The 18,114-nt window shown below is 37.5% G+C and overlaps 1 protein-coding gene across 1 annotated transcript; it reads left to right on the top strand.

The window, feature by feature from the left end:
* Positions 1–6,287: 6,287 nt before the first annotated feature.
* LOC109419855 (larval cuticle protein LCP-30-like) lies at positions 6,288–7,234 on the top strand. The gene is made up of 2 exons (XM_019694141.3): positions 6,288–6,477; positions 6,543–7,234. The coding sequence occupies exons 1-2, from the start codon at positions 6,288–6,290 to the stop codon at positions 7,043–7,045; spliced, it is 693 nt and encodes a 230-aa protein (XP_019549686.3). The 3' UTR covers positions 7,046–7,234.
* Positions 7,235–18,114: the final 10,880 nt, after the last annotated feature.

The following is an 18,114-nucleotide window of genomic DNA, read 5'->3' on the forward strand; positions in this document are numbered from 1 at the left end:
TTTTTGTGGAGATTGTCATCACTCATAGCAAATACATATGTGAATACGTCTTCCACCGCAGTGACATATCAGGTTCGATCTTCTCAACTAAAATTGTGGAATTTGGTCTTCGTTTGATAAGAAACTTCAAATCTCCAAACTGCTATTGGAGCAAGCCCGTGCGCAGATTTTGCTTCCGCCCCTGCGTAGAGTGTGGCCGACCCACCATCACTCTCGCTCCCGATTTTTTGTCGCTATCGGCTTTTGATGACATCAACGATGGAGTTCCACGTTAAAAAAAAGCACACACACAGACACGTTTAATGCTTCCAGTGAGCTATTTGCTCTTCAAAGGAAGCACGACACTAGACAACGGACTAGCATGCAACGCCCAGTGGCACAGCCGAAAAATTTTCCTGACAGCTGCGGCGGGAATCGAGCCCGCGCTGCTTAGCACGATGCGACTAAAGGTTTGGTGACCTTAGCCGCATGACCACGAAGACACACCATGAAGACCTGGTGCTGTTAAGTGTTCTCCATTGGTACACACCAGGTTTCACTGGCGTATAGCAGCACAGCTTTCACGTTCGAGTTAAAAAATCGGGTTTCGGTTTCATTTTCGGTTTCTGTAACGTTTTTTTTTGGATTTCGGAAACAGTAGATTGTTGGCCTATGGTCCCCTATCCACCATGGTGGGGCTGCCACCTTTGGTACACAGTATGCGGCAGGAAAAAATGCGAAATTCTCATGTTCGTCCATTTGACGTTGACATTTCAACATTTGTTACCGTTTAGGTACTTTTACCTTAAGGAAAGAAGCCCTAATAGAGCGAGAACAGTGGCGGTAAGAGATAGAACTCAGCCGATAGAGATGCTTAATCACCAGCATTCTGCGATTCGGCATGCATTTATGAGAACCACGTTAATACCTGTTAATAAATAAGGATTAAACCTAAACGATGAGTTCTATATTATTAAACAAATGCTTAATTAATTATTTACTGCAAAATCCATCAAAACCTTATGTAATAGTACCATATAAAGTAGCTAAGCTAGTTGTAATACACTCCAGGGGAAACGGTAAGCTCAAAAATGTTCCTACACTTCACATACACGTAAACAATTACCAATGGGATTAAGAAGTATAAGGGAAATTTGGATAAGAAATGAACGGATGAGGAATAAAATGGGAAATTTTGTTTAAGGAAAAGGGAAAAGGGGGTCAGCTACGAGTCTAATTAGCGAAACCAGGTCTTTTCCACGTTGACCAGCAAGCCATTAGGAAGAGCTCAGCCAAAGAAAGTCACTGTAAAGTTATCCCAAGTATAAGTTTGAAGATAGTTACTATCATATCGTGCATAGTTAAAAAGTGCAGTTTCAAAAGTGGAAAGTCTTATTTGAGACTTTTCATACCGAAGAACCAGGTATGAAGTGGATAAAAGTTAGTGGACTCGGTAGCATAACCCTTAGTGCCCCCTTTTCAATCGTTCACCAGGACCCATTGTATCCAGGTTTGGAGTCCCTGTCGAACCACCACCAAGCGGTAGGGTTTCTCCAGAAGGTTTAGCCGAAACCCTAGGGTACACCGTCAGTCGTGGGCCACTGCGATCAATCCGATCCCCTTCGGAGCAGTTCCCAGGAGTCAATAGTAGCCGACTATATACCGTTAAAGAGTACCCCCAAGACTTTTGCATTCCCGATCAGAATCCGAGCCGACCCTGTAAGAGTATCTCGAGGGGCGAAGCAAAGTTAGAGCTCATAGAAGTGAGGGAAACACATTCCATGTCCTCTAACAGGCTAATTTTATAAAAAAAATAATTCAAAATGTTTACAAGACTGCGCATGAAGCTGAAGACAATCAAATTTTCTTTCAAAACACTGAAAAGTACGCAGGTCGCTAAATTTCATATCTTGTAAAACATAATTTTTAATTTTCTCTACAATATCATCATATATACAGGGGATGGCCAAAATGTTTGGGATAGGCAACTTTTTTTCTCTAACAAAAAAATTCAACATGCTATAACTTTTCGTAGAGTGCATCAAAAAATCTCAAATTTTGACTGTTTATCAACCTGTTATATGTGCATCACTGGTACAAATTTGTGCTCGATTGATTAAACTTTCGCAAAGTTATAACCGTTCGGGTGAAACACTATTTTTTAGACAACTCATTTTTGAGCTGTCATATCTCGGAAACCAGTGAACCGAATTGAATGAAATTTTGAACGTACACTAACAATATACAGATGCTTCACAAACTATTAAAGCATAGATAGTTTTTGAACGTTGAAAAAAGTTATCATGGATTGACACTTTTTGGATTTTTCTCGAAAAAAGGTATTTTTTTTACGTCAATGTCAATAAATTTTAGTGTTGATGTCCAAAGATTTTCCACTTCTGTTCTCAAGTTATCTCTAATCAGATATATTTGAGCCTATTTAGATTGAAGAAAGAACACATTTAGCAATATTTGTATGGTATTGTAAATTTGACTTATTTGCCTCTATACGGGTAAAAATTTCAACCCGGTATAACTTAATTCGTCGTGAGAAAATATTACATTTTATAACGTTGTATTAAGTATCAATATATTGTTCATAAACGTTAAAAAAATCATTCAATTCGGTTCACTGGTTTCCGAGATATGACAGTTCAAAAATGAGTTGTCTAAAAAATAGTGTTTTACCCGAACGGTTCTAACTTCGCGAAAAATTATTCAATCGAGCCCAATTTTGTACCAATCATGCACATATAATAGGTTGATAAACAGTCAAAATTTGAGATTTTTTGATGCGCTCTATGAAAAGCTACAGCATGTTGATTTTTTTTGTGGGAGAAAAAAAGTTGCCTATCCCAAACATTTTGGCCACCCCCTGTATGTGTTTATTTCATCTGGTATGTGAAACTACGTGGCTTTGGATGTAGGGGAAGAATATAAACGTTGACAGATACATTGTCATGAAAAAAAAATAGTCATATACAGGGGATGGCCAAAATGTTTGAGATAGGCAACTTTATTTTCTCACACAAAAATGTTCAACATGCTATAACTTTTCATAGAGTGCATAAAAAAATCACAAATTTTGACTGTTTGTCAACATATTATATGTGCATCATTGGTACAAATTCAGGCTCGATTGATTAATCTTTCGCAAAGTTAGATCCGTTCGGGTAAAACACTATTTTTAAGACAACTCATTTTTGAGCTCTCATATCTCGGAAACCAGTGAACCGAATTGTATGAAATTTTGAACGTACACTAACAATATCCAAATGCTTCACAAACTATTAAAACATACTTTTTGAACGTTGAAAAAAATTATCATGGATAGACACTTTTTAGATTTTTCTCGAAAAAATGTATTTTTTTTACGTCAATGACAATAAATTTTAGTGTTGATGTCCACTTCTGTTCTCAAGTTATCTTTAATCAGATATATTAGAGCCAATTTAGCTTAAAGGAAAACACATTTAGTAATTTTTGTGTGATATTGTAAATTTGACTAATTTTCCTCTATATGGGTAAAAATTTCAACCCGGTATAACTTAATTCGCCGTGAAAAAATATTACATTTTATAACGTTGTATCAAATATCAATATATTGTTGATAAACGTTAAAAAAAATCATTCAATTCGGTTCACTGGTTTCCGAGATATGACAGCTGAAAAATGAGTTGTCTAAAAAAGAGTGTTTTACCCGAACGAATCTACCTTCGTAAAAAAACTATTCAATCGAGCCCAAATTTGTACCAATGATGCACATATAACAGGTTGACAAACAGTCAAAATTTGAGATTTTTTGATGCAGTCTATGAAAAGTTACAGCATGTTGATTTTTTTTTTGTGGGAGAAAAAAAGTTGCCTATCCCAAACATTTTGGCCACCCCCTGTATATCCCATATTCAGCGTGTGATAGCGACTTGCAATTTCCGCATTTTTTCCTGCCGCTCCCTGTAGCTTCCGGTGGAGGGGCATTTCATACTCAGCCGCTGGATGCTAGAACATACGCTGTTTGAGCTGCACCTCCTTGGTGAACAGACGCTCGAGACGTACCTCCTCAATCTAGCTGAAGTCAGAAGGAAAACAGTGCCCAGGCTGCACTATCAGCTAAGCACACAACTCTTAGCTGGCGGTCTTTGTCATCGCTTGACCCGTGGAAGCATGAGGTAGGAACTTGTGAGGTCCTGAGCTATGTTGGACGCTCTCCTTTTCGACTCACCATTTTGCAACCGCTATCTGAGAATACCGTAATTCATAGGGAGACTGAGGAAACTAACCCCGTCTTTCGAGGACACCTGAAGTGTCTGAGGAGACCTGAGAAGCCGGCAATGTACCGGCCCCATACTTAGGAGGTGAACTTACAACCTAACCTCCCCTTAACTGAGGTTCCCGCCCAGATATTTGATGAGCAGATTGATAACAGAAGAAATAAAAGGTTCCTTTTTTCGACTCAAACGTAACATCTGTAAAATCTGTGTATCATTGGAGAGCGCTCAGGAGAGGCTGTTTTTTGCTGAGCGATGCCATTTACCATCTGAAAACCAAAAAAAAACAACTGGTGTAGATGGTATCGCAGCTGAACTAACCACGATTGGCAGATGAAACTATCAAAGAAATTGCCGAAGCAATCAAATAATTCCGAATAAAATTCTAAAAGAGTTCCCTGAAGGATAGCTAAAAAAAAATTAAAAGAAATTTCGAAAGGTGTTCTCATAGAAATTTCCTGATAAAGTTCCGAAATACAAGAAGATAAAAATAAATCAAAACATACTTAAAATCTGAATGAATTCTCAAATGAAATGCAGAACGATTTTGCAAAGGAGTGTTGAATCAATTGTCAAAAGAAACGCCGAATCAAAGAAATTGTTGAAAAATTCCAATGGAACTCCTGGAAAGCTTTCTATCAATTGTCTGGGAAACTTTCACAGAAGTTTCTAAAGAAATTTATCGAAAAATTCACATAAAACTTAAAAAGCTTTTATTCTTTTGAGAAATTCTTCTGCAGCCAGGTTCAGAACATGAAATATACGACAAAACTCGTAGCTCTTTACAACACTTGAATTAGTTGTTGAAGTATGTTTTTAGTCGTCTCTTCGTGCAGAAGCAGTATTCTTTCAAGTGGTCCAAATTGCAGGATATTAGACGCTAGGACTAAACTGGAAGCTGCTAAGATCACCAGTGCCACGTTGTTACACAAAAAAAGTGTAACAAAATAACACAACTTGTAATAATTTTGTTTTTCCCATCTATTTGTTACACCAGCACGTCGGGCGTTTCTATCACAAGCTCTTAATTTTATCTGAAGAATCATCTTTCTGATATCTGCGGACACTACGTAGCGACCGATAACAAAATGCTATGAGAACTCTGAGTTAAAGAGTGAGTAGGTCAGGACCCTACAGCAGACAATATGTAGTTGAACGATATTCCGTCCACTTTACGCCCGGCAGCGACCCAAATCACCCGAATTTTCCCTGGTTTCATCGGATTTTTAACAACTCCCAAAGGGAACTCACAATATTTTGAAGGCCTTTCTTTTGCAGTGAGTTCCATTATTTGTTACAAAAAAATGTTTTAATATTCGCAATAATTTTCTTTAGCATATAAGTTGCAGACGAACAACGATGGGATTTATCTACTCCAAATATAAACATTATGACAGCATCCCACAATCAACTCAACACTCGCCTTCCTTAATCAATAGATTATCTTAACGTAACTGAATAACAAACACTTTTGACTCTTAGCTATTGTGTCCATTTCAAATAGGTGAGCGAGCATTAATCTGGCATTATCGTCACCAATTGCCAATAAATTTAGGAATCATGTCAAATGTCTCCAAATCAATAACAAAGCCAGTAACGATGAAGATCATCATCGGAGCCACCTACACTTTGACCGAACTTATTCCATGTGCTAAGACATCCATCGAACCAATATACCACCACCGTTTAGCTGAGAGTAGCAGACAGTTCAATGTTCCCGGCCACATATTTTTGAGTTAGAAGATGACCCCTGGCCGGCCGCCTGTGGCCAACCACATTCGATAATCGGCCCAAATAAAGTAGAACAAGTGATTCAACTTTTTTTGTAAAGAGGTTTGGCAAAATGTTTTACACCTATATAAACTGGAGCGGTTGGAGAGCGATGGACATCATTTTTTTGATTACCGTCCGAGAAAGTGTACCTTCGAACAGTGGGGAAAATGAAGTGTTTAATTGTGGTAAGGGTAGTGTGTTTTAGTGCGATGATTGCAGGGCTTTGCCCTAATGACTAATTATAAAGATGGATTGTGATCTAAGCGGATGAAATTTGAAACTAAGTGTGCAATTTCTCGGTTACAGTTTTCACTGTTGACGGTTGGTTGTGCCCTGGCTCAGAACTACAACGATGGTCGCTACTATCCGGAGCTATACGCTGCCAAATTCGACGATGGCAAATGGCGGCCGGACAACAGTGGAGCTTATCGGGGCTCGGGATCCAACAGTAGATCAAGTAGGATTTGCATTTCAAGTGTAAAATACTTGAGCACTTTTTGATCAAGCTGTGAAACCTTTCAGAAACTTCGTCCGGAACTGTCGGTAACCGCTTCATAGGTGCTTCCGTCGCAGGAAGTGGAGTGGCTGCTACCAGTTCTTTCAGTGATTCCTTCGGGGCTTCTTCGAACATTGGCTCGAGCAACGCCTTCTCCGTTGGTGGATCGTTTTCTAGTGCCAAGAAAACCAAAACTGGATTCAGTGATTCCTCGGATGCCGGAAAAATTGGTATCAAAGAGGATACCCGCCAGCTGAACGATGATGGTTCCTATTACTACAAGGTGGTGAACGAGAATAATATTGAAGTTTCGGAATCGGGACGGGTGGATAATGTCGGAACTGACGATGAGGTTATGCGTGTGAAGGGATACTACGAGTACATTGGCGACGATGGTGTGCTGTATCGTGTGGACTACATTGCCGATGAAAATGGATTCCAACCAACTGCTGCCCATTTGCCGACCCCACCGCCAATTCCGGAAGAAATTTTGAGATCAATTCGGGAGCGAGGACTGGCACGAAAATAGGACTTTTAGCTTACCAGGAAATATTGATTGAAACTGATTGCATATGGCGAATCGGATAAGTGAAATAAAAAATGTGTATGCATAATACTGTTAATGCCGATCATTTGTCCCGAACGCCAACGAACTGTCTCATTTCAAACTCAAAAACACAAGTTAAAAACAAGTTTAATTCCAGTTATGTGCTCAGCGAAGTAAGGGGCATCCATTTGATACGTCACGCAAAATTTGGGAATTTTCGGTCCCTTCCCCCTTTGTAAGAGATTTTTATGTACCTCTGCATTGCTTTTTACCCTTTCCAGAACCGTCCTCCCCCCTCTGAGCGTGACGTACTTAATAGATGCCCACATATGTCAACACATCTTATAAATTGTTGGGCATCATTCCATGGATTCCATAAGTTGCAGTAAAAACGTAAAATAAGAAAGAAGCCGACAAAAAATATTTAAGGTTATTTTCGGTTTTTATTATTTTTTCAATTTTTCCTTCTGACCTTTCGACTTTTTGACCCTTTGAACTTTTGACTTTCAACATTTCGCACTACAACTTCTTAAGCATGTGAGAAGCTATGTAGAATGTTGTGATATACCGTCTACCCCCGATGGTTTGACCTCATCTAATCTGAACACTTTTTAATTTGACCCCCTCTAATCTGCACATCGTTCAAACTAAAAAAGGTTCAAACGTCATTCTACTCATGGAACGGGGTGAAACGGAACGCAGAATCAAAACAAAACAGCAAAAAGGGTTACCCACAGGGTTACTAGAAATTCAAATTAAAAAATGAACCCCGTTGGTTTGCATGAGGTGTCGTTCAAACCAACGGGGGTAGACGGTATTGTGATATGTTTTATTTAGGATTACAAGTTTCGACTGGATGATGGTTGACTTTTGGAATTTTAAGCTCTCAGTCTAATAAATTGCGTTGATTACTCTTCTATCATCGCCGACGTTTCGGTCCGGCTATTGGACCATCTTCAGGGCCTAATTATTTATTGAAATTGACCAAAATTAACATCAGACATTTGAAATAACATTACACGAACTCACTCGAGACACAAATCAACAGGTCACACAAATTTTGCAAATGTTCAAACAGTCGGGTTGTAAAGGGTCACGCCGTCTGGTACACTTTTGGGCCATTCGTGCTGGTTTGGTTTGGGGATTCCCTAGCTGGATACTACCTGCTATCAGCACATCACTATCGGTTTACCAATATTTTTAAAGAAATATTCGGGTGATCGTGACGGTTTTCCAATAGTCAAGAGCAATCGCAGTTTTTGTGATGCTGTTAGATTAAAATAGGTTCAGATGACAGATACTGATTGCATATAGATAAATTTCAAGCAAACAACTTACTTGTACTTTTGTAGGATAAACCATTACCGTCTACCCCCGATGGTTTGACCTCATCTAATCTGAACACTTTTTAATTTGACCCCCTCTAATCTGCACATCGTTCAAACTAAAAAAGGTTCAAACGTCATTCTACTCATGGAACGGGGTGAAACGGAACGCAGAATCAAAACAAAACAGCAAAAAGGGTTACCCACAGGGTTACTAGAAATTCAAATTAAAAAATGAACCCCGTTGGTTTGCATGAGGTGTCGTTCAAACCAACGGGGGTAGACGGTATCAGTAATAAAAAAAGAAAAGTTCACTAGTCTAAGCAAAACTACTTCAAAATACAAATTGGTAGAATTAAGGATTACAATTTAAAAACATTTTTTCACGATTCACTTAGGCGATCAAAGTTGCAGTCTCCAATGTCATCGTCTTTGATGTGTCTGTCATCAACACGAAGCGAAGAAGTGAAGGGTTTTGGTTCAGTACGCGTCACATATCCCCTACTCGTAAACCTTGATGACCTGCTAGAGTTTCCGGATACATCACAACTACAGGAATTCGCGACATTCACAATTACTAGTTTGACGGCTGGTCTTCGAAGAACTCCTGTTGCTAGACGTACTTTTCCGTCCTTCGTCTTATTACTTGTAGATATTCTTTTATATACTGTCTCCAGAACTCTTCCGTGAAGAACTGCGCCAACTTCTAACTGCTCTTGTACCGACTTTTCAAACCCTCTAAGCAGAATACCCTCTTCGAATTAGTGTAATCAGTTTCATACCTTCTAATTCCGCCCTATTTTGCTTATCCTTTGACAGATGCGCGTATTTCGACTACCACTTACAAGATTACAAGTGGTAGTCGAAATACGCGTATAAAAGGTATGGAACTGATTACATTCAATCGAAGATGCTAGCTGCTTTTAAGAACTTTAAAAAAAATAGTGGTTTCCATTTCTTCCTTTAGGTCCTTGGCTTGCACCATGGAAGCACGTGTCGTTGTCCGTGTACTCCGTACTAAGAGAGAGCACCACTTCCTAGTGTACTGCCCTAACGGTAAGTCAAGCAAAAATGGCAACCCACCTTAAAGCTAGGATTCTGCCAGCCCTTAAGAAAACTGCTCCGAAATAATCAAGATCGACAAATATGAATGCCCTGATTTACGGAGTAAGTCGATATTCAGGTTATGAGCCCATGGCGGGAGGTCGTGGAGCGGCTTTAAGGGGTTATTTATGTTGAAGTGCGTGAAAAAAAGGAAAAGTTTGAACTTTTGAAAAAGTATGTAACCATGTTTTTTTTTAAATTCTCGTTTTACGTCAAATTTCCATCGCGTTTTAAATTTACACGAGTTGATTTGCGAGATAAATCGTGTAAATTTAAACGCCATTGATTTTTACATAAAACACAGCCCGCGGCTCTCGTGATATGTTTCTTTTTCCGTTTGTTCCCCCTGATCCCACTTCCCTGGTCCGTAGAAGACAATATGGTTTAATAAACATCGGTAGATCATGTCAATATTGATTTGACAAGTATATTTTATTCAGCAAGTTTCCATATTTTCATTCTGTACATTGGAATTTAATTCGCAAAATCAGCTGCGGTTCCAGAAATGGGTGAATCTCGTCGCCCGTCTCGATGGTCAGCGCCTCTGGCTGATTGCAACGAGCGAGAAGCAGCCTCAGATTTGTTGTATTATGTGCATATCTGCAAATACGCAATTTATGGATAAAATACTTACTACACTCAACAACAAGAGCTTTATCTGTACTTACAATTCACTTCGGATGGATTTCAATCTAACGTACTCGCGTTTTCTCCAGTGCAATGGTCAATAGTGCAAAATCCTCAGCAGCGAAGCTATTTCGTGTCGGCCATACTACTTTTCTGAACGTATCGGTTTTGGAAGCCGTCAGTGTAATTTTACACGTCAGTGGAAAATTATAGTTTTAATGATAGAGAAATCGATGCATATCCATGCGTTTTTAAGAGAAACGTTGCAAATACACGATGAAGTAATATCGTAAGTATAAAAATGTAAAATCGTATCGTTTTTCATGCTCTTATTATGTGCATTGATTTCAATGCAATTTTCCATCATTTTCCTTTTTCAAGTAATGTAAATTTATTGTTACACGCAATTTAAATTTCAACATTTTTTGGTGTGTGGTTCACACGTTTATATGATTGTATGTTTGTCTATTTGTATGTTTATATGTATGTACGTATATAGGCATAACTCTGGAATGCGTCATGAAATTTCAATCAAATTTGGCATACACATTCCTAAGGATGTGGAGGTGGTAGTAGGGGGTATTGGAGTTCAAGATGGCGGCTTAGGTTCCACGATGGCAGTCGAAACGCCAGAATATATGCTTTTTAACGACAATTCTGCTTCGGATACTATGCAATATAGGTATCTATCTATCGGGCTTCATTGGTAGAGCTCAAAAATGAATATCCGACGCCAGTTTGAAATCCAAGATGGCGGACCATATCCAAGATGGTGGGCATGGAATGGTAGTTTGTGCTATGATACCATGCAATACGGGTATCTATCGATCGGGCGTCATGAGTAGAAGTCAAAAATCGATAATTGACCCAATTTCGAAATCCAAGATGGTGGACCATATCCAAGGTGCCAGCCACGGAATGATAGTTTGAGCTATGCTACCATGTAATACGGGTATCTATCGATCGGGCTTCATGAGTAGAAGTCAAAAATCAATATTTGACCATATTTCGAAATTCGATATGGTGGACCTTCTCCAAGATGGCAGCCACGGAAAGATAGTTCTAACTATGATACCATGCAATATGGGTATCTATCGATCGGACTTTATGAGAAAAAGGGTAGAGGGCAGTGGCGTAGCAAGGGGGGGTGCGGAGGTGCGGTCCGCACCGGGCCCCCCAATTCAAGGGGCCTCCAAATCAGTGAAGGTTCTTACACTAGATTGAATAAAGTTTTTTAAATAGCGAAAGTTTGCTACAATTATAAGTTCAATACTTGCAGATCTGCTGAAGGGTGTGTAGGGGCCCCTTCGTGAGATTTTGAAATGGGCACACAGATGACTTATTTGAAGTCCTTTTTTTTTAAACCGGGGTCAAATTGATCTTCGAGTCGAAATTGATCAACCGTTTTTCCGTTAGAAAAAGCATATTTTTAATAGTTTGCTTTCAGGTATCATTCTGTTGGAATCTGATGCTAAACGATATTTGTAAGGAAACTATTCAAAAAATGCTTTATCTACATGAAAAACGACTGATCAATTTCAACCCGAAGATCAATTTGACCCCGGTTTACGGTACCGATATGGAAGTAAAATTTATGAGCATAATGAAAATGTCCCTGATATATATCCCAACCACAGGACCAAACATAGCTGTTTACTTAGCTTAGGATAGCAGTTGAAATTCAGAGGTCTCATTTATTAAAGTTAAGATCTAAACACATGTCACGTCAAAACTGTAATAACAAAAGTTTGTGGATAAGTTTTACTCTCGTATAAAAAATGCAATCAACTTATTCCAGCTATTTCATCAAGTATTCCTTTCTACATGTTCCTTGGAGGGTTTCTGCGGGAATTCCGTCAGTTAAGGTACTTGTCTCTGGGGATATCTTTTACGATTTATCAGGAGTTACATCAGGAGTTCTACAAAAATTCCTTTAAGATTAACTTCAGAACTTTTTTCAGGGATTACTTCAGAAATTCCTCTAAGCATTGATTTAGGAAAGCTTACAATGATGCATCCCTTCAGGAACTTCTCCAAGCATTTCTACAGGAACTTCTCAAGAACTCCTTCTCGAATTCCTACAAGGATTTTTTCAGGAATTTCTTCAAACATTCGTTCAGGAATACCTCTTCGAATTCCTTCATAAAATCCTACAAGGATTATGTCATGAAGTCCTTCAAGGAATCCCTCAGATGAGCCTTAAGAAATAATCTTGTAGTAGTTCCTCATGGAAAATATTTTTCATGAGTTTCGGAGATCACGCTTGGAGCCATACCTGAATGGATCCTTGGAAGATTTTCTAAATAAATTGTGGAGGTATTCCCGAAGGAATTCTTGTGGAAATGTTTGCAACAATTTTTGGAGGAATTTCTAATAGAATCTTTGTCTTGATGAATTCCAAGACGTATTCGGAAAGAATCATTGGGTTGGTTTTGCAGGTATCTTTGATGACATTCTTGAAGGGTTACTACAGTACAAGGAGTAGCTTGAGGATTTAGGTAAAGAATTCCTGAAGAAATTTTGAAGGCAAAGAGATTTTTGGAAGAACTAATGATGACATGCCTATTATTTTTCAAAGAAATCAATGGCGGAAACCTCAATGAACTCCTCTCAAATTCTTTGGAGCAAATCGAAAAATAAAAGAAATCCTGGATATTTGGAGAAATTTATGCAGGAGGCCTTGGGGGAAATTCTGTATAAATCCTTTGGGGATGAATGTGTTCATATTTGTAGGATTATCTGAAGGAAATCCATGAATGAATATTTGTATTGCAGCTTGAAAAAAAAATCCTTGGAGAAAAAGATTAAATCTTCACTGAACTTCCATAAAAGATTATTGAACGAATTGTGAAAAAGGACTTGAAAAATTCGCATAAGGAGTCTTTGGTCGATTTTCTACAGCAATTATTGGAGGAATTCTGACAAAATCCCTGCAGGTAGAACTAAAGAAATGCTTGAACAAATTCTTAAGACATCATTTGAAGGACTTCAAGAAAATCCATTTGAGGCATTGCAAAAAGAAATTCTTGGCGAAATTTCTTCAAAAAAGAATTCCTAAAGGATTCTTCTCTAAAATTGCTGAAGTGATTATGTGAGGTAGCCCCAAAAGAATCATTTGTGGAAATCCTAAAAAACTTTTTATAGAATTCATGGGAATACATATAATTGAAGAAATTGCTTCAGAAACGCATGGAGAAAATGTAGCAACTTTCGAAGGAAATCTTAGAGAAATTTGTAAAGAAGTCCTTTAAGTAATTCCTAGATAAATCGTAAAATATATTCAAGAAAAAGTTCTTGGAGTTCCTCACTTGGAACAAATGCATCATGCAATCGTAAGAATCATTTTTAAAAGTTTCGTGAAGGGAATCTGGACGAAACTGGTGTTCCTGATGGAAACCTTGTAAGAATACCTGAAGGATTCATTGAAAGAATCACAGTAGAATTTTCTGGAGGAGTTTCTGTGAGAATTCTAGAAGGAAATTATTTTTTTTTATTAGAATTTCTGATGCATTTCTTCGGAAATTTCTTTTGGATTTTTTTTTCACCAATTACTTTGAAAATCCGTGCAGCAATTCATTAAGGAATATCTTAATCTCTTCAGCAAATACTTACTCTAAAAATTTTCTTCGGAAATTCCTTTGGGAATTCCCTAAGGATTTTTTTTCTGATTTAATTCTGCATTATTTCTAGAAAATTTCTGTGGCTATTATTTTGGAAACTGTTTCAGATATTGTGTCGAAAATTGAGTGCGCTATCCCTTTGGTAAAAATTCTCAAGCTTTTTTTAGGATCTCTGTTAAAAGTATCATTTCTGCGGCAGATCTATTTAGAAATTGTTAGGCAATTCCTTTGAAAACTTCTTTAATGAACTCTCGGCAATGCTTCAGCAATGACTTTACGAACTTCAGATTCTCATTTCTACGGAAATTTCTTTAAAAAAATTGTCTGCAGCCTTTTGCTGTTTTTTTACTATTCATTTGAAAAATCATCTGATAATTACTTTGGGAATAACTTTAACACTCTTTTGGAAACTTCTTCGCCAATTCATATGGAAATTGATTAATTAATTCATTTGGCATTTTTTTCGGCAATTTCTTTGGAATTTGTTTTGGTAGCTCTTCTGATAATTTTTCGGCAATAATATTCGAAATTGATTTTAGTTATTATTTTTGAATTTTCGTTATTCTTTGGGCATTTGCTTTGGAAATTTATCAGGAAACTCCTACGGGATTTCAGCAATTTTATTGAAAGATTCTCCGGCAGTCCCTTTGCTAATATGCCTGAAATTTACGTTTGTTTTTATTTCAATAGTTCCTTTAGAAATTCATTCGACAGGTACTTTGAAAATTCATTAGTCAATTCGTTTGACTGACTCCGGTAATTCCTCAGAAAATTCCTTTGGTAATTCCTCTGGATTTTTTTTTCATAATTCTTTACGGAATTACGTCTGTTATGCAGCTGGTTTTTGTCTGGTTTTGCAGTTCTGTGAGATACACTCCTGCGAATTAAAAAAAAAACAAGAATTTAAAACGGAACGGCCGAAGAAAATCGCAAAGGAATTACCTAAGGAATTTCCAAAAAAAATAACCAGAGAAGTTTACAAACAATTTCCTAAGAAAATCACAAAGCAATTTCTTAAAATGTTTTTTATTTTATTTCTTGAAAAAAAAATCTAATATTTTTTTAAATTTCTAATGAGTAGTTCTTGAATCCTTGAATAAATTATTGGAGGAATTTCTTAAAAATCTTCGAAAAAATCTTGCTGAAGTAATTATATAAATACATGAAGAAATCCTTGCATAAAAGAATGCCCGAAAGATTTGTTGTAAAAAAAAATAATTTATGAAATTCTTGGGGACATCAGTTTAACCCTTCAGGACGCGCGTCGTTGTAAAAAGTACAACAATGCCAAAAAAAAACCTCGCTCGTCGTATACAGCGCAAGCACAGTGTATTTTTAGGCTCGAACAGGCGCGCGTCCTGAAAATTTAAGTAAGAATGAATGAAATCAATTGAGGAAATTCTAAGAGAATACTTTATAAAATTTTGAACGAATCTTTGGAGAAATCGTAAGAGCATGTATTGGATGAACTACTAAAGACATCTTTAGAAAAATTCTCGAAGAAAATTTAGAAGGGATTTCAAAAGGCCTCTTTGAAGGAATTTCTTTAAAATTTTGAATAAAACCTTGGAAGAATTCCTAAAGCGAGTCCTGGAAAAGTCCCAAGAGTAATCCCCGGTAAAATTCTTGGAGAAATTGTTAAATAAATTAAACAAGGAAAGCTTTCTCCGATTGATGAAACCCTTGCAGTAGTTTCTAACAAGATCCTTAAAGGAATTCTGAAAGAAGTTTTTTGATAATTTTCGAAAGTTTTGTTTTGGAGAAATATTTAAGAAATCCTTGGAAAAATTCCCGTAGGATTTCTAAAAGCGATTCCTGAAGAATTCCCTATGGATATCCTCTATAAAATCTTAATCTTGCATTAATCACTTAAAAGATGTTTCTATGCATTCTTAAAGAATTCCTGAAGAAAGTAGCAAAACAGTCTTAGGGGGAATCCTTGGAGTAACATGAGATTTTTTTTTATTTGATAAGATAGGGCATCTGTTCCTTTACTATTTAAGCATATACGCTCCAATTTTCATCCGTCTCAAATCAAAGGAATGAAGCGCTTTTTGTCTTGTTTCTTTTTTTTTGTATTTTTGTTAGAAGTGAGCACGAATGATAACAAAAATTACGTAATCATCGGTTCCGTAATCGCCTTGTTATCGAATACAATTCAATTGCGATTGTAGGATTATTAAGGGCATGTTAACCCTACCAGGAATTCTCAGAGATTTTTAAAACGATTTTTTCGGAGGAATTTCTAGCGGAATCATTAATAACCTGGTAAAAGAAGGTCTCGAAAGAACTTTGAAAAATCACCATAGATTTTTTTTAATTAGTGCCCAGAGAAATGTTAGCAAAAATTCCTGTAGGAATCCTTGGAAAATGTCCTTGAGTTCATGAATATTAAAGAATTTGTTGGAGGAATTCCAGAAGGATTTTTCAAAAGAATTTCTGCAAAACTCCTACGGAGTTCCTCTGAGAATTTTCTTAGTGGAGCTTCTGTATTAATCCTTGGAGGTTAAAAAAAAATCCAACGAATTCTTTGGGACTTGAAGAACCCTTGCAGATTTTTATCGAAACAAGCGTTCTTTAAGAAATCATTGGAGGAATTTCTAAAGAAATCCTTGTGAGCATAACGTGATTTAATTGCGTTTCAATTCCTTTGTGTTCCCGGTTAAATTAACCAAACAGTTTTAATTTCCGTGGGTAGAATGGCAATTCAACCGATAAAATGACAGTTCACCCCGATCAAAAAAAAAAATCCCCATTTAAAATTTAATGGATTTTAAAAATAGTTCCCGGGCACCAAAAATGATGAAATTTTGGATTTCGACTATTTTTTGGACGAAGATTCCGATTATGAAATAATCGGGATACCCCTACAGAACCCGATTCCGATTTTATTTTTTCGGAAGATTATGTGGTTCCAAAAAATCTTTAGAGAATTTTTTGTAGCATTTTTTTCTGGAATCTTCTAGATGAATCTTAAGAGATATTATTGATAGAAACCCAGGTGAACTTCCTGAACAAATGTTTCGAGAAATACTCGATGAAGCCTTTGCAAGAATCTTTTGAAGTACTTTGAAGTATTTTTGAAAACATGCTCGGAGACAATACTGTAAGAACTCCTTACTGCTTATAGAAATACTGAATGACATCCTTGCATTAACGGTTTGAAAGATTCTTGAAGACAAATTGTTCTTCAAGAAAGATTTTTTTTAAAGAAAACGGTAAAGCAATCTTTGAAGGAATTCCTTAAAGATTACTTGGTACATTTCCAAATAATTTGTTAAAAAAATTCGACATAATTCTTAGAAAAAATCTTACGTTCATTGATGGATTTCATTGGTTTTTTGCGATCAGTAATTTTCATGGGGGCCCACGAATTTTGTTCCGCACCGGGCCCCCAAATTCCTAGCTACGCCACTGGTAGAGGGTCATGGTAGATGGTAGAGTAGCGGGTAGGGTAAACGGTGGAGCAGACGGTCAGGTCGGGAAGAAGGTTTGGGTGAAGGATGAGTAGAGAGTGGAGTAGAAGGTTATGGTAGAGGTTAGGGAAGACGATAGGGAAGAGAGTAGGATAGAGAGTAGGTTTGAGGGTAGGGAAAAAGGTAAGGGTGGAGAGTAGGGTGGACGGTACGATTAAGCACAATATAGACTAGAGGGTACGGTAAAGGATAGGGCAGTGGTATGGTAGATGATAGGGTAGAGGATAGGGTACAGGATAGCGAAGGGGATAGGGCAGATGGTAGTGTTGAAGGTTGTGATAGAGCATAGGATAGAAGGTTAGAATAGAGGGCAAAGAAGGCAGTAAGGTAGAGGCTAGAGAGTAGGATGAAAAATTGAGATGACATTAGATGAGCTGAGGTTTTTTTTTTCGAGATATCATCAGGAATTCCTTTCGAGAATCTTCCCAGGGATACAGGGAGTTGTGCTGTAATTCCTTCAAAGATTCCTTCCAGGGTTCCAGTTGTGATTCCTTAAGGGATTACTCCCGAAAAAAATGAAAAAAATATAGATTTCTTCCGAGATTTTTTTTTTCAGGCAATCCTAGATCATAGAGACATTTTCTATGGTTCTTGCAGGAACACCTGCTTAGTTTCTGACCGGCATTTCTGTCATGATCTCTCTATAGGGATTCCAGGTATTCGTTATGGGATTCCTTCAGGAAGAACTTCAGCGATTTCTGCCAGAATTGCTTTAGAAAATCCTGAAAGGGTTCTTTCAGAAATTTTAACCAGCATTCTTTTTTGGATTTCTGCTGGAATTACTTCACAGATTCATTTTAGTATACTTTCAAAGCGTTCTGTCGAAACATATTCTGAGGATCCCCATGGAATGCTTTCTACGAGCCGGGATCCTGGCTCGGGATTTTTATAGCAAATCC

Source organism: Aedes albopictus, chromosome 2, assembly GCF_035046485.1.
Source record: "Aedes albopictus strain Foshan chromosome 2, AalbF5, whole genome shotgun sequence".
Lineage (NCBI taxonomy): Eukaryota > Metazoa > Arthropoda > Insecta > Diptera > Culicidae > Aedes > Aedes albopictus.

What these genes read in the sequence shown, in the direction of transcription:
- LOC109419855 (XM_019694141.3), top strand. Translation starts at nt 6,288, where the DNA reads ATGAAATTTGAAACTAAGTGTGCAATTTCTCGGTTACAGTTTTCACTG. An exon ending in GGGATCCAACAGTAGATCAA is followed by an intron (nt 6,478 to 6,542) that starts GTAGGATTTGCA and finishes GAAACCTTTCAG; the next exon opens with AAACTTCGTCCGGAACTGTC.